The 16,493-nt window shown below is 39.6% G+C and overlaps 1 protein-coding gene across 1 annotated transcript; it reads right to left on the bottom strand.

Annotated features, from left to right (window-relative positions):
* Positions 1 to 6,102: 6,102 nt before the first annotated feature.
* LOC145062563 (uncharacterized) lies at positions 6,103 to 6,870 on the bottom strand. Its single transcript, XM_079010152.1, has one exon. It carries the CDS (start codon positions 6,868 to 6,870, stop codon positions 6,103 to 6,105), a length of 768 nt encoding a protein of 255 aa, XP_078866278.1.
* Positions 6,871 to 16,493: the final 9,623 nt, after the last annotated feature.

The following is a 16,493-nucleotide window of genomic DNA, read 5'->3' as shown; positions in this document are numbered from 1 at the left end:
ATATGGCGCTTTCACTACTGCTTTTATGATGAAAACTGAAGCCGTGACTTTTGATGATCTCGTAGGTTTTTTGTTACAGGAAGAGGCACGCCTAGAACAAGAACATGCTAGATTAGCATCTATTCAATGACCACCTGCTGCTCTTACAGTAAATTGATCCAACAACCGTTCATCCAACTCCTACCACAGTCAAAATTCTAATTCAGGCTCCCGCAATTCTGACTCCAGAAAACGTCGACCACTTTGTCAACTGTGCAACAAACAAGGACATGAAGCTATCGATTGCCGGCAAAGAGAAAATCAGACTTTTCATCTAGACGACCCAATCCCAGACAACAAACTCGACAAGCCCATATGGCACACAATAACAACAACCCTTCTACTGTCATTGACCCTGCCTGGTATTTTGATACCGGGGCCACTGATCACGTCTCTCCTAACCAGAACAAGCTCAATATTGCAGAAGAATGCAAAGGGGATGATAAGCTGCAAGTGGGAAAGGTAAAAACATGTGTATTTCTCATGGTGGATCCTCTTCTATGCCGAATTTAAAATTACCAATTGTGCTTATTGTTCCTGAACTCACTAAAAATCTTCTAAGTGTGTACAAGTTAACAACAGATAATAATGTTTATATAGAGTTCTGGCCTAATCATTGTAATGTTAAGACCTTGCAGGGACAAACCATACTCTGAGGGGATGTTAAACATTGTCTCTATCAGGTGCCACATACCACATCAAAACCTCGTTCAATGGCATTCACCGGTATTCGTACATCTTTACATGGATGCCATAAACGTTTGGCACACCCTCATTAGCCTGTTCTACGTAAACTTGTGGCTTCATTTAATCTTCCAGTTTCATCGAATAAATTTACAAGTGTTTGTGACTCATGTCAACTTGGAAAAAGTCATCATTTTCAACTTGCTTCTTCGCATGCTATACCTTCTACATCTTTTGAACTTTTTTATTGTGATGTATGGGGTCCATCCGTAGAATTTTATTTAAATCGAAACCGGTATTTTATTTTGTTTGTTGATGATTGCACAAAGTTCATATGGATGTATTTCTTGTCCCATAAATCACAAGCTTTTTTTACTTTCTTACAATTTCGAACCATGATAAAAACTCAATTCAACTATGATATAAAAAGCTTACAAAGAGATTGGGGTGAGGAATTTCGAAATATCTCTTATTTTCTTCAAGGAAATGGCATCAGTCCTCGAATTTCTTGTCCATATATACAAGCCCAAAATGGAGTTGTTGAACATATAAATAGAATCATAGTTGAAAAAGAGGTTAACTCTTCTAGCTCAAGCTTCACTACCTCAAATTTTCTGGGAACATGCTTTTAAAATAGCAACCTACTTAAATAATCGTACCATCTCACCACTATTACATTACAAATAACCCTATCAAAAACTTTACCACAAAGCTCCTGATTATGGTTTTCTAAAAACTTTTGGATACCTTTGTTATCCTTTTCTCCGACCATATAATGCTCACAAAATTGATTTTCGCTCCAAACCTTGCATTTTTCATGGATACAGTGCTTCGCACAAAGGTTATCTTTATTTTCATCAACCAACCTCTCGCATCTACATCTCTTGATATGTTGTTTTCAATGAGGAAGTTTTTCCATACATCCCTCAATCTACTCCGTCACATCCAACCACACCAAATATCGACAACACTCCTACCATTATAACTCAAATAGATTAACCATCCTCAATCTAATCCTCTCCAAAAAAACTCATCCCGTTCATCAACACTCTATGATCACTCGTGCTCGTACCAACTCACTAAACCCAAAACTCTCCCGTATTTCCACATCCTCTCACATTGAACCACAAACTTTCTCCCAAGCTAATAAGCACACATGTTGGAAAATTACAATGAAGGCAGAGTATGATGCTCTCATGAAAAATAACACATGGTCTCTAGTTTCATGTCCCATTAATACTAATGTTATTGGTTGTAAGTGGATTTACAGGATTAAAAGAAAATCGGATGGTATTATTGAACGACATAAAGCCAGATTAGTAGCACATGGCTTTAGTCAAGAGGCTGAGATTGATGTTTTTGAGACGTTTAGTCCGGTTATTAAGCCTACAACTATACGCCTCGTGCTCTCCATTGCTATTTCCTAAGGATGGCACATTCGACAACTAGACATCAACAAGGCTTTTCCTAATGGCGACCTAACAGAGGAGGTATACATGAAAAACCAAAAGATTTTAAAGAACCAAATAAACCCACACATGTATGTCGATTACACAAAGCTCTTTACGGACTTAAACAAGCACCTAGAGCTTGGTTTACAAAACTAAAGCAATACTTGGTTACAAATAGCTTTCGAGCGTGTAAATCGGATACATCCCTGTTTGTGAATATTTCACCTACCTCAACTGTTTATGTTCTTGTATATGTGGATGAGTTGATTTTAACATGCACAAATGCATCTCACCTTCAGATGTTTATTAATGCCCTAAATCAATATTTTTAATTAAAGATCTTCGTGTTTTGCATTATTTTATTGGTCTTCAAATACATAGACATGCAGATGGTCTTCAAATTTCTCAATAGGCCTATATACAAGATGTCATAAACAAAAGCAACATGGTGATGGCTGCCCCAATGTTGACTCTAGTAGATCCTTATCATCATCTTCAATTAGAAGGTGACCCATTTGAAGATAAAAACTGTATAGATAGATCGTTGGTTCTCTTCGGTACGCAGCAATTACACGTCCCAATATTGCTTACACGGTTAACAGTGTTTGTCAGTTTATGCATGCTCCGACAACTCGACATTGGAAAACATGAAACATATACTTCGATACTTAAAACGGACTATTGATCAATGTATTCACTTCAAACCCACTATAATTCGAGCTTTTCATGCTTATTCTGATGCAGGTTGGAATTCAGATCGTGATGATAGTCGTTCTTAATATGGCTTTGCCATCTTTCATGGATCAAATCTAATTAGTTGGACGTCCAGAAAGCAAAAGTAGTGGCTAGATCAAGCAAGGAAGCTGAGTATAGGTCTTTGGCTTATATTACTGTTGAATTATTATGAATCAAACAGCTAATAGCGGATCTTCAAGCACCAATCACTCACTCACCACTTCTATTATGTGACATTGTTAGGGCTATTTTCATGAGTAAAAATCCGGTTATCAACACTCGTTTAAAACATATTGCATTGGATTATCATTTCATCTGTGAGCAAGTAGAAGAAGGCATATTGAAGATAGTTTATGTTTCATCAGTTGATCAAGTTGCGGATATTTTCACAAAGCCTCTGGCAAGGATAGAGTAGTTTTTCTTCGTTCCAAGCTTCAAGTTCGTCCCTCTGTTTAGCTTGCCGGAGGAAAATAGCATAATATTTAACACATGTACAAATGAAATAGTCTGTTACTAGTTCCTAAGAGTTAGGAGTCATTTACTCTCTTTTAGTTTCATCTTCCTGAATATATATACACTTGTTGAAACATCCCAAAATACGACCCAATAATTTTTGTTTAATAATTACTAAAAACATCATGCCAATATCATAAAATAAACCCATACGTCAATATCTCAAAATCATAGCAAAGTATCACTAGAAAACTGTATCAAGACTGTGTCAAATCACATCTATGAAAAGCTAAAACAACTCCCAGGACAAACTGAAACTGTGGTGTGTGCGATACCATCAACCCGAGCTCTTCCCTTGACTTACGGAAGTACCTGAAACCAAAACTGAAACTCTAAGCACAAAGCTTAGTGAGCTCCCCCAAACTACCTCATACCATAAAATAACATATAACACATACTGGGCCTTGTCCACTGCATCGGACCGAAGTCCGGAAACTGCATCAGACCGAAGTCCGGAACTAACCTGGGCCTTGCCCTCTGCATCGGACCGAAGTCCGGAACTAACTGCATCGGACCTTGTCCGGGACTGACTGGGACCTTGTCCCCTGCATCGGACCGGAGTCCGGAATTAACTGCATCGGACCGAAGTCCGGAAACTAACTGAGCATATCATAGCATAGCATGAAAATATCAACAAGCATGAACACATAAACTGCATACTGCATCGGGTCATAGCCCGGAACACATAACACACAAACACTGTCTGAGTCACGAAGGCATCAAACATTCTAACTACTGCATCGGACCGAGGTCCGGAAACTACTACCAATTAAACGGGCCGACATTGTGGCCTTAGACCCGTTCCTATTAGAGGGAAACTCACCTCGTGATGCTGACTGCTGAACTCCTGAATGAGAAATCCCTGACTGCTGCTCCGGCTGCTTCCCAGCTATCATGGGAAATAAAATACTAAATTAGAAAAGGGATCCCTCTATGGGTAAAATGACCATTTTACCCCTACTATGTTGTGGGACACCACATGGCCCAAATCCTTAATTCCTTCTAAGTCCATCTATGGCCCACTAATGGCCCAATTTGCTATATTGGGCCTAGAACCCTTTTATTGGGCCTTACTCAAGCCCAATACAAAATCCTTGGTCCTTAACAACTGAATTCTGATGGCCATAAAGGCCCAATGACCCTAAGCCTGAAACCCAGCCAACACCGAGGCCCAACACTCGAAGCCCAAACTGGCAGCGTACGCGGGGCGTACACCAAGGTACGCTATAAGAGGAAAAAGGTACGTAGACCAAGTATGGTGTTAAATTAGTGCAGCTGGAACTCACTTAGAAATACACTATAGTAGGGTCCATAGACATAGTTTATTATCTAGTTATCCCGTCCGTCCTTTTTTCCATGATGCCAATTACTTTTTCTTTCTCAAAAAAATGGAGTCGGATTGACCAATTTACATAAATATCATTTATAGTTTCATATTAGTCCCTTTTTAATTTCATTATACAACAATAACACTTAACCTTTTTGTAATTTACTAAAACTACATTAAGTACATGATAAAAAAAATTGAATATTTTAAGTAAATTATATTGTTAGAAAGAGCCACTTCATGCCAGTAATAAATATAGACCAACGGTTAAATATATTTGAAAACTTTTTCATTTTTAATATTATAAAAAAATATTGAATATGAATTATATAAGAAGACAATATATGAAATTTATATTTTTAAGTAATTATATAATTATGTAAGACTGATTATCTTTAAAATATTTGTTGATGCTAGGGAGTGGTTTATAAAAGATAGACTACTAGGCAAATGTGATGGTCCCATTGTCCTTATGAATATGAATTATATAAGAAGACAATATAAGATGAACTTGTTAGATTAATGGTGTGTTACAAACTCCTTGAGTAAGTTATCCAGTTCTCCAATTAATTTAACCAGGACTTAAGTACAAAAATGATAAGTTAGATGAATAATAAAATGGAACTTGCAACTACAGTCAAATGAAAAGATAGATTTCATATCTCCCCTATTGCGTTTAAAGTTCACTTTTTTATCACATGGAAACTGTGTAACAATGGCTGCAGTTTCAAGAAAAAAACGATTTGGTTCCACTCAAATCAGTTGGAAGCTGATTAAGCTTATCTTTACAAACGGGTTCAAAAATGGAAGTCTTCTGTTGCTTTCCCTTCAGTTTCTGCAAAACATGGGCAATCCATATTGATAAATAAAAAGTTTTATATCTCAGATGCAAATAATTAAATTTACAATTCTCAAATCTAAATGAGCCACGTTAGCCAAGTCTAAATGCTTATACTTCTATTCGGATAAGCCTCCATGACAAAATGAGAATCACAATGCTTTCTGTTAAATAAACTTCTTCACACTAGGTACCTTATGCACTAAGGTAACAACAAGTAAATAACAAAAATAAGAAAGAAGCGAGAATAGAGAATTAACAACGAGATATGAAAACAAGGGAATTAAAGGATTGGTTGGAGTCTAAATATTATTGGCTTAATAAACTTAATCTGGAATAATAATAAACAAAGGAACGTACTTATACTAATTCTAAAAGAGACCTACTCAAATACAAAAACTAGGAAAAACTTAATAAAATAAACTTTCCTATTTGAACTAAAAATCCCTATTTGATTCAAACCGATTATCCCAACAATCACCCCCTTAATCGGTTTGGTCATACGAGCCACTTGTTCAAAACAACACCGATTCCTCTTCGATTAGGCCTGCCTCTTCTTTTTCCCATTTAGGACACTCGTTGCTATAGTGACCAAGCTCACCACATTTGTAACATTTAATGTGACTTTTATTCCGTTGGAAACGTTCACCATCTCGACTTTTCTCGGACCCCCGACCTCTTCCCCGGCCACGTCCAAAGCCTTCCCGATTTGAACTTCCATTGCCACAATGCTTACAAACATGTGATTTTTCCTCACTAGCCAACAACAACCAACCTTGAGTGTCATCCACTTTCTCGGTTCCTCTTATACGCTCCTCGTACACCTTCAATCTACCAACCGCTTCATCGAATAACATTGAATCCAACTCGAAACATTGCTCTATTGAAGCCACGATTTGAAGAAACGACTTAGGCATCAAATCTAGTAACCTTTTTACCAAATCACCTTCTTCAAGCTCATATTCAAGACTCCTTGCTTTTGAAGCTAAACCGGAGAATTTTGTCACAAAATCATCAACCGTTTCATCCTCCTTCATGCGTAAACTTTCAAGCTCCCTTTTTAAGGTTGCAAGCCGAGTCGTTTTCACCCAATCCACTCCCAAATACCGTGCTTTTAGCCCATCCCACACTTTCTTTGGTTCGGTGTAACTCGTCATTTGCATCATGATATCTTTGGGTATCGCTTGAAACAAAAAGGCAAGAGCTTGTTTTGACTTCTTTTGATCCGATGCTTCACCTAACGCCTTTGGTTCGATCGTCTCCCATATGCCATGTGCATCCATAATCAACTTGACTTTGACCGCCCACACTGGATAATTCGTTTGAGTCAAACCGGAACTTGATATGTCATCGAACCTTCTTTCATCGCCATTCTTCCTTTTTATAGCTTCAACCCTATTCCGATCAAACTTGTTCAAAGAGATCTATTCCTCCGATCAAGAAAACAAGCAACCCGCTCTACCGTATTCTTGCACCTGCAAAACGAACCAAATCCAAAGCCACCTGCTTTGACGGATCTCTTCCGTTCGTTTATTCCGCACCTCCCCGGTTAGTCTCTTTCACCCGAACAAGCCTCCGATCAAAGGATGAACCCTATACCCCCTTACTCGAACCAACCCTCTTTAACCTTCGCTCTGATACCAAGTGTTAAATAAACTTCTTCACACTAGGTACCTTATGCACTAAGGTAACAACAAGTAGATAACAAAAATAAGAAAGAAGCGAGAATAGAGAATTAAAACAAGGGAATTAAAGGATTGGTTGGCGTCTAAATATTATTGGCTTAATAAACTTAATCTGGAATAATAATAAACAAAGGCACGTACTTATACTAATTCTAAAAGAGACCTACTCAAATACAAAAACTAGGAAAAACTTAATAAAATAAACTTTCCAATTTGAACTAAAAATCCCTATTTGATTCAAACCGATTATCCCAACACTTTCAACTATTGTAGAAAAAAATTAACCAAAGTTTTCACCATCATAATCATCTCCGTAGAAAAATTAATGAACAAGTAATTGGAGAAAGAGGAAGAGAGAAGTATGAGATAAAAGTTCTGTTTGATTTTAATCCTTCCAACATCCAAAAGAACGTCATCATAACCACACGAAGACTTCTCTTTTTTCCATTGACATAATCTTCAACATTCAAATAAAAATTGAATATCAATGAATGACGTTGAGGGTGAACGAGGGGAGGAAAGCAGAGTGCAGAATGATAGAGAAATCAGTGATTTTAATTAAATTCAAGTTACGAATTTAAATTCGAAAAAAGATAAAACTGGAAAAACCCACAAATCAATTTTACTTTGGATGTAACCCTAGATTGGAATAAATGAAAATAGATCGAATTTATTCCTTCAGCATTGCTTACGGTCATAATCATGAGGCTTCAGTAGAAAATTTGGTAGGAGAAGTTCACGTTATGCAGAAGCGGAGCTGTGGAGAAAAAAAAATTTAATGGCGGTGACGCAAAACGTAAAAGTCCATCGCATCGTAACTCAAAGCAGGAGGAAAAGTAATCGTTTTCCCCATCATCTCTCTCGCTTGACTGTGGTGTCATTGGAACAAATGGAGAGAAATATTGTATGAAAGAGAGAATAAAGAAACGGTACAAGTATACAAGACGTTCACATTGTATGTGGGAACTGTGAAGGTGGTAAATTGTCTCTTGCTAATATCTATGACGGTGGAAGCAACTAAACATGCACAAAAAGGCGGGCTTTGGTCCAAGACCAAACCGATCTAATTAGAAACCGGACCAAAAATCGGTCCTAAAAAAACCGTATTGAAAAAAAATTGGTCTGAAAAAAAAATTGGATCGTTTCGAGACAAAACCGCTCCGAGACCGACTTGAGACCAATTTCAAAAAGGACCCATAACCAAAGTTTATAAACATATTATTTTTGAGATAATTACAAAATAAATCACACATTATCCAATTATCTATGTGTGTGTCACACCCCCAAACCCAGGATGACGGAAACGTCCGGGGGTGGAGGCCTTCATGTATAGTATCATAACCACAATTACAATAGTAATTTAAGCAAACACAACCAACATATATATATAATTGAAAGAGTAACGTCATTGTATGAATTACATGTTTCCTAATCAATTACAATATGTTGACAAAACATGAAATGCTGACGCCTTAATGTCCCATCCTCAAAATGCACTTTGATACCTGTTTAGTGATTTCCTGAGAATACAAGTTGTTTTAAAAAGTGTCAACACAAAGGTTGGCGAGTCCATAAGCTTTTGTTTTGAAAACTTGATAAAAGTCTTTCGCTTGTAAATGTCATGTTTGTTTCAGAAAATCCAATATTTTCCTTAAAATGTGTAATGTAGTCTTATATCCGAAGACCAAAATGTATAAGTAACCTCTCTTACGGATAGAAAATGATATGTGTTTAAATCGACATAAACGCGTTTGAATTAAATGAAATTTCCGTAAATTCTTATGTTTGTTAATACTTTATGTGAGTTTATTATAACCATGCTATGACCTAGTTGGCCTGAAACGACGTTCTTCAGGCATCAGAAATGTTTATGACATTTGTCACCCCAAACCTGCCGGTCTAACTGTTGCATGCAGTTAAGGTGTGGGTTTGTCAAACCCAATATAGATCTATATACAACTATCGTGCTCTCCCTCCAGGAGACTCTGGTTACAATACAGGATTGAACGGTAAATGTGAAGCGAATGTCTCACAAAGTTATTAACAAATTTACGTGTAATGTAGTGAAAACCCCTTTTCGTATAAATGTACCCTTTTGAAATGTATGTATTATGTGGTGTGTCATAAACTATATCTATTATAGTTTATCAAAAACAAGGGTAGTAGTGGTAATATACGCAAACTATACTTAACATAGTTTATTCAAATGTTTGTATGAAATGGATGTACTTTGCTTATAACAATTTGCTATCCTTTGTATATGTATTAAATCCATTTATCAACTCATGCATGTCTATATATCAAGACCAAAATGTCATTTATTTGCAATAACATGCATTCACATAAAGATATACACCTTGCTCGACATGTTACAAGGTGAAATGAAATCATTAGTATTTCTCTTGTTATTAACAGATTTCATCACTGTTCTTAGAAAATTTATAAAAAATTCATAACAGATCCAAATGAGAATCCGTAAACTCTGGGAGTTTGGAAAATGATTCTAGTTTGTTTATAAATTTTCCCATGATTTTTAGTGACCTCCAACTTAAGTGAAAATGTCCATAAACACAGACTGGTCCAGGTTGGTTTTTGAAATGATAGACAGTTTTGTAAAAATCACCATACATTGTAGAAAAATCGTATGGAGATGTGCAAGTATCCATTTTAAAGCTAAGAACTTGAACTACTTGCACCTTGTACAGTTTTGAAAACAAAAATGTTTTAGTTGACTAAAACAGTCCGTGAATGGAGTCCAACCTTTCTGATGTAAACTGTTAGAAACATTTAGTTGTGTTCTTGATGATTTAACTTGTATTTCCCCCCCTTAAAACTTAGGAAAATATTAAAATATAGGGGTAAGAACTCACCTTGAGTGATTTCAGAAGATCGATGATGGAGATATGTAGTATTCCACTCAAGAACACTAAGGAGATGTCTTGAAGATTCAAGAATCTAACATAATAATGATGGAGTTTGTGTAAGAATTTAAGGATTTGAGTAAAATAAAATGTAATCATCACTAGGAGTATAAATTATGCTTACCAAGAGTAGAATAAAGCTTGATGATCAGCCTTGGAGTCTTGAAGTAGAGAGAAAAAGTTTGATAGAAAAGTTATGTTTGATTTTTGGTGAAATGAGAGCAAGTGAGTGAAAATGAGGAGAGTGGTTGATTTGTTCCAGCTTTTAGAATGTGAGATGGGCTGATGATTGATGGAAAAGTACAAGGAAGTGACTAGGGATGGTGGGGAGGAGTGTGGGTTAGTCATGGAGTGGGTATGGTGGTTGCTTGTGTCATAATACAAAGAAAAGTCAACACTCAACCTTTGTACTTCACCAACCACTAAATTTTATTCTTTAGATAAAGATTTCCATAAAAATATGATTAAATTATGAATATTTAGGGTCTTATATGTTAAAATATGATTTTTGGGGAAAATCCCGTGTTAAAATGATGAAAAACGGGCTTAAAATGCTAAAAATATTGAAAATGGGTGAAAAGTGTCACAATCCGAAGTTTAGGGCCGGAGGTTCGGTCCTAGCCATTGGAACCGAGAGGCGGGAAGAAGACCGGGAGGAGAGGATGAGGAACCGAGAGCGCGAGGAGAAGAACAGAAGCGAGGCTCGGTTGCTTGAGGACCGATAGTGCGACGGCGGAAGGGAGAGCAAGGTTCGGTCTCGGTCTTTGGCGGGTTCGGCTTCCGGTTTCCGGGGTCTCGATTTCGGTATCAGGCGGTTTCGGCTCTTCCCAATTCGGTCCGAGAGACTTTGCCTCTTCTTAGTTTCGGTCCGAGAGGCTTCGCCTCTTCCTAGTTTCGGTTGTTGGGTCTCGGTTTCGGTTCTAGGGTTTCGGTTGCTAAGAGGTTTCGGCCTCTAAGAGGAGTTTCGGCTCCTTGAGGCTGATTTTCGCGTTTTACCCCGTTCCAAGCCGTTTTTGACCCGGTTGAGGGTCGGAATGGCCCGGATGACTATAAAAAGTTACGGGAACTTTTGAGAGAGATTTTAAATAGAGAAAAATAGAGTGACTATGATTGAGGGAGGTTTCGTTTGTGACCTTTTTGAGTGTCCGACTTTGCAATGCGAGGTCCGTAAACCCCATTAAGCCTTGGTGTAGTGTCCTACACACTCCCGATGAGTGTGTAATGGTGTTTTATCGCTTTGGTTCAATGTTTAGCAATATTAAAGCTATGAAATTTCAAACGTACAAATTTTTCCAATGATGTTTTCTCATTAAAATAGTGGGTTGTTTAGTTTGACTTGTTGACTTTGACTTGACTTGAAATTGACTATTGTCACATCATCCCCCCGTTAGAGGGAATTTCGTCCCAAAATTTACGTTTTGGCTTGGACTTCAAGAGTTTGGGAAGAGATGTGGCTATTTTTGTTTCATTTAACTCAGGTCCTCATTTAGCATTCCAATGAACCTTCACAATGGGAATACGACTTTGTTTTGTTCTTTTGATCTCCCGATCCATGATCTCGACTGGTTCCTCCACAAAGTGGTGATTTTCGTTAACTTCGATTTCGTCGAGAGATATTACAAGTGTCTCGTCAGACAGACATTTCTTTAAGTTGGATACGTGAAATGTGGGGTGTACGTTACTAAGTTCTTGTGGTAATCGGAGTTTTTACGCCACAGGACCAATCCTGGCAAGGATTTCAAATAGTCCGATGTACCTCGGGTTTAGTTTCCCACACTTACTGAAACGTATCATTCCTTTCCAAGGGGAAACTTTCAGTAGTACCCGATCTCCGACTTGGAATTCCAAGGGTTTGCGTCTCTTGTCTGTGTAACTCTTTTGTCGATCACGAGACGCCTTCACTCTTTCCCGAATTTGAACAATCTTTTCTGTGGTCTCCCTTATGATTTCAGGACCAGTAAAGGTGCTATCAGGGACTTGCCCCTAGCTAGCTGAGTATCCCCCACTTCGGCCCAACACAGAGGTGATCTGCACTTGCAACCGTAGAGAGCTTCGAATGGAGCGACTCCAATGCTAGTGTGATAGTTGTTATTATAGGAAATTTCGATAAGCGGTAAATGAGTATCCCATGCCTTACCAAAGTCTATCACACAGGCTCTCAACATGTCTTCTAACGTCTGTATAGTGCGCTCGCTCTGCCCGTCGGTTTGTGGATGGTAGGCCGTACTCATATCTAGTCTAGTTCCTAGAGATTTCTGTAAGGGCTGCCAAAATCGCGAGGTGAATCTACTATCTCGGTCGGAGATGATGGATATTGGTACACCATACAGTCGCACAATCTCCTTGATGTATGTCCTGGTTAACTTCTCCATCTTGTCGGTTTCCTTTATTGGTAGGAAGTGGGCAGACTTGGTCAATCTGTCTATGATTACCCATATGGTGTCAAGCCCATCCGATGTCTTAGGCAGCTTGGTTATGAAGTCCATGGTTATCCGTTCCCACTTCCATTCAGGTATATCCGGTTGTTGTAGTAGTCCTGATGGCTTCTGGTATTTTACCTTGACTTTGGCGTATGTCTGGAACTTGCCCACGTAGGTAGCAATCTCGGCTTTCATGTTCGGCCACCAGTACCACTTCTTGAGGTCTAGATACATCTTATCCGAACCTGGATGGATGGAATATCGTATCTTGTGTGCTTCGTTCATGACAACGTCTCGGAACCCACCGAACTTCGGTGTCCAGATCCGGTTCATGAGGTAGTGAGCTCCGTCCTCCTTGACTTCTAGGTTTTTATCCATCCTTCTCAATGCCTCACCCATCATGTTTTCTGGTTTCAAGGCTTCAAGTTGAGCTTCCTTGATTTGTGTGAAGAGGTGCGAATGGATCATCATTGTCAATGACTTCACCCGGCGACCCGAATATTCTTTTCTGCTTAGGGCATCGGCTACAACATTAGCCTTTCCCGGATGATAGCGGATTTCGCACTCATAATCGTTCAGTAGCTCTACCCATCTTCTTTGTCGCATGTTGAGCTCTTTTTGATTGAGGATATGCTGAAGACTTTTGTGATCGGTGAAAATGGTGCACTTTGTGCCGTAGAGGTAGTGTCTCCAGATCTTCAAGGCGAACACTACTGCTCCCAATTCAAGGTCATGGGTAGTATAGTTAACTTCGTGAGTCTTAAGTTGCCTTGACGCGTAAGCGATAACCTTCCCCCTTTGCATGAGCACGCAACCGAGACCTTGTTTTGAAGCATCGCAATACACTACGAAGTCATCAGTTCCTTCTAGAAGAGACAAGACCGGTGCGCTGCATAGGGCTTGTTTTAGTGTCTGGAAAGCGGCTTCTTGTTTATCTTCCCATTTGAACACCACACCTTTCTGAGTCAGAGTGGTAAGGGGTTTAGCAATCTTGGAGAAGTTCTGTATGAACCTTCGGTAGTAGCCTGCGAGTCCCAAAAATTGTCAGATTTCTGTTGGCGTTGTAGGTGCTGACCAATTTTCAATCGCCTTGATTTTTTAGGGATCCATGTGTATTCCTTTCTTGCTTACCATGTGGCCAAGGAATCCCACTTCTCGGAGCCAAAATTCGCACTTTGAAAACTAAGCATAAAGTTTCTCGGCCCTTAGAGTCTCCAGAACTAGTCGTAGGTGTTGCCTGTGCTCTTTTTCGCTCCTCTAATAGACCAAGATATCATTGATGAACACGATCACAAATTTATCTAGGAAGGGTCGGCACACTCGGTTCATCAGATCCATGAACACCACAGGCGCATTTGTTAATCCGAATGGCATCACTACGAACTCGTAGTGCCCATAGCGAGTTCTGAATGCCGTCTTGGGGATATCTTCTTCTTGAACTCACGACTGATGATAACTCGACCTCAAGTCGATTTTTGAAAAATAACTTGCTCCTTGGAGTTGGTCAAAGTGATCATCGATTCGGGGTAGGGGATATCGGTTCTTGATGGTAAGTTTGTTTAATTCTTGATAGTCGATGCACATGCAAAATGATTCGTCCTTCTTCTTTACAAAAAGGACTGGTGTGCCCTAGGGTGAGAAGCTCGGTCTAATGAACCCTTTGATCAATAGTTCATTCATCTGGCTGGACAGTTCTTGCATCTCTTTGGGTGCTAGGCGGTATGGAGCTTTGGCAACGGGGGTAGCTCCGGGAATTAAGTTGATTCGGAATTCGACTTGTCGTGCGAGTGGTACACCTGGTAGGTCTTCCGGGAATACGCCAGGGAAGTTGCATACTTCTGGAATGTCTTTGATGTCCTTCACCTCTTGTTTCTTATCTACGACGTGGGCTAAGAATGCATGGTATTCCTTTCAGAGGTACTTTTGGGCTTTAACACAAGAGATGATTTGCAAATTTGCATTGGGTTTATTGCCATAGATGAGAAGGGTTTCGCCGTTTGGCAAATTAAGGCAAACGGCCCTTTCGTAGCATAGAATGTCGGCACGATGAGAGCATAACCAATCCATACCAATGATGATGTCGAAACTTTTTATGGTGACTGGCATTAGATCGATTTCGAACGAATGGTTATCTAGAGTGAGGGTACACCCTATGTATATATCATTAGTGCGCTCAACCTTTCCGTTTGCCATTTCTACGACGTATGAATCTTTTAATGACTGGGGGTTTTATTTTAGTAATTGTGTGAATTGGTGGCTCACGAAACTCCTCTCCGCTCCACTATCAAATAGTACGCATGCATAAGAGTTATTGAGGAGAAACGTACCGGTAACCACTGTAGGATCCTCGACTGCTTCCCCATGTCCTATCGCCAGGACTCTCCCTACACCTCCAGCATTAGGGGCTTGTGCCTTGGGGAAGTTCCTCCTGAAGTTCCCCGCTTCACCACATCCATAGTAGGTTTGGCTTGCCCCTGTATTGGCAACTTGGTTGATCGGTCGCGCTGGCGCTTTACAGAAACGAGCGGTGTGCCCCTTCCTGTCGCAGTTTTTGCAGTGCATTTCCTAACAAGCACCATTGTGGTGGAAGTTGCACTTGTTGCAATTAGCGAGATTTCCTGCATATTGCTTTGGTGGTGACGAAGTGGTAGCAGTGTTGGCAGCACGGATACCAACAGTCTGTTGCTTCTTGGCAGGGTCCTATCTCGGTTGCTTCTTTTAATTGCTCCAGAACTTTCTCTTGCTGTTTCCTCCCTTTGCTTGATCGGAGGTGGTTGACACCGTGACATGGCTGGCCCGATGATCAATGAGTTGCTGTTCCAGATCCTTGGCACTGTCAAAAGTGGTTGGCTTTGAGGCCAACATGCTATCTTGAATCTAGGGTGATAGGCCCCTGAGATATCCTTCCACCTTCTTGTTTTCCGGGGTAACCATCACAGGACAGAGGAGTGCTAGATCATTGAATTGGGCGGTGTAAGTTGCAAGGTCAGAGCCCGTCATCTTGAGGTTCCACAATTCCTGTTCTAACTTTTGCACCTCACCCCTTGGGCATCATCATAGTTTTCAAGTCTTCCCAACTTAACGAGTTAGAAACGGAGAGTGTCAGCAATTTTATGTGGCCGTTCCACCAAGTGAGGGCCCTGCCGGAGAATGTACAAGCTGCGAATTTGACTTTGTCTAATTCGGGGCATGCACAGATCTCGAAGACGGATTCAGTCTTATTGAACCACTGTATCAAAGCGATGACGCCCCTGCTTCCATTGAAAGAATCAGGTTTGCCATTTGTGAAGTATTTATAGGAACATTCTTTCAAACGCCCTTGGCTATCCCCTTTAGTAGAGATGTTAATACCGCTCCCTGTCCTCCTGGCACCGTCAGTGCTAATTTGAGACATAGCAGCTGCAACTGCGGCTGTAACCACAGCCTAAAACATAACGGGATTAAACTGGGGAGGCGGCGGGGGTGAATTTGTTTGCGTTCTCTCAGTGCGTCTAGTAGATCTACGAGGTGGCCTTTTTCTATCATAGAATTTTCAAAGATAAAAAGGACATCAGTCCTTTAGTAATTTGATGCAAGTCGACTGTCGTGAAATTAGTTCATTGGTTTTCAAGTATAGTATTTCCCAACTTCCATATGTTTGCATTAGCAAGTAATTCATAGAAAAAGTTTATGCAATTAAACTTATGAATTAAATAGTGATGACTCAAACGGAGTCATGTGTTTGCTTCCGTGTCTGACTCATTCCTAAGATTCGCTCGATGTGCCTCAGTTATGCGTAATTAAAATTTTAATAAACTGTTGATACTAATGAGTCTGCCCTAAGTCCACAACCAAACAAGGAACAGGTCCTAAGGCGGACTCATCATTTCTAGGTCGATTA

Source organism: Lactuca serriola, chromosome 1 (genome assembly GCF_051521515.1).
Source record: "Lactuca serriola cultivar US96UC23 chromosome 1, Lser_US96UC23_V15, whole genome shotgun sequence".
NCBI lineage: Eukaryota > Viridiplantae > Streptophyta > Magnoliopsida > Asterales > Asteraceae > Lactuca > Lactuca serriola.
Note: the sequence above shows the minus strand (reverse complement) of the source record. Positions and strands in the feature narration are given on the sequence as shown.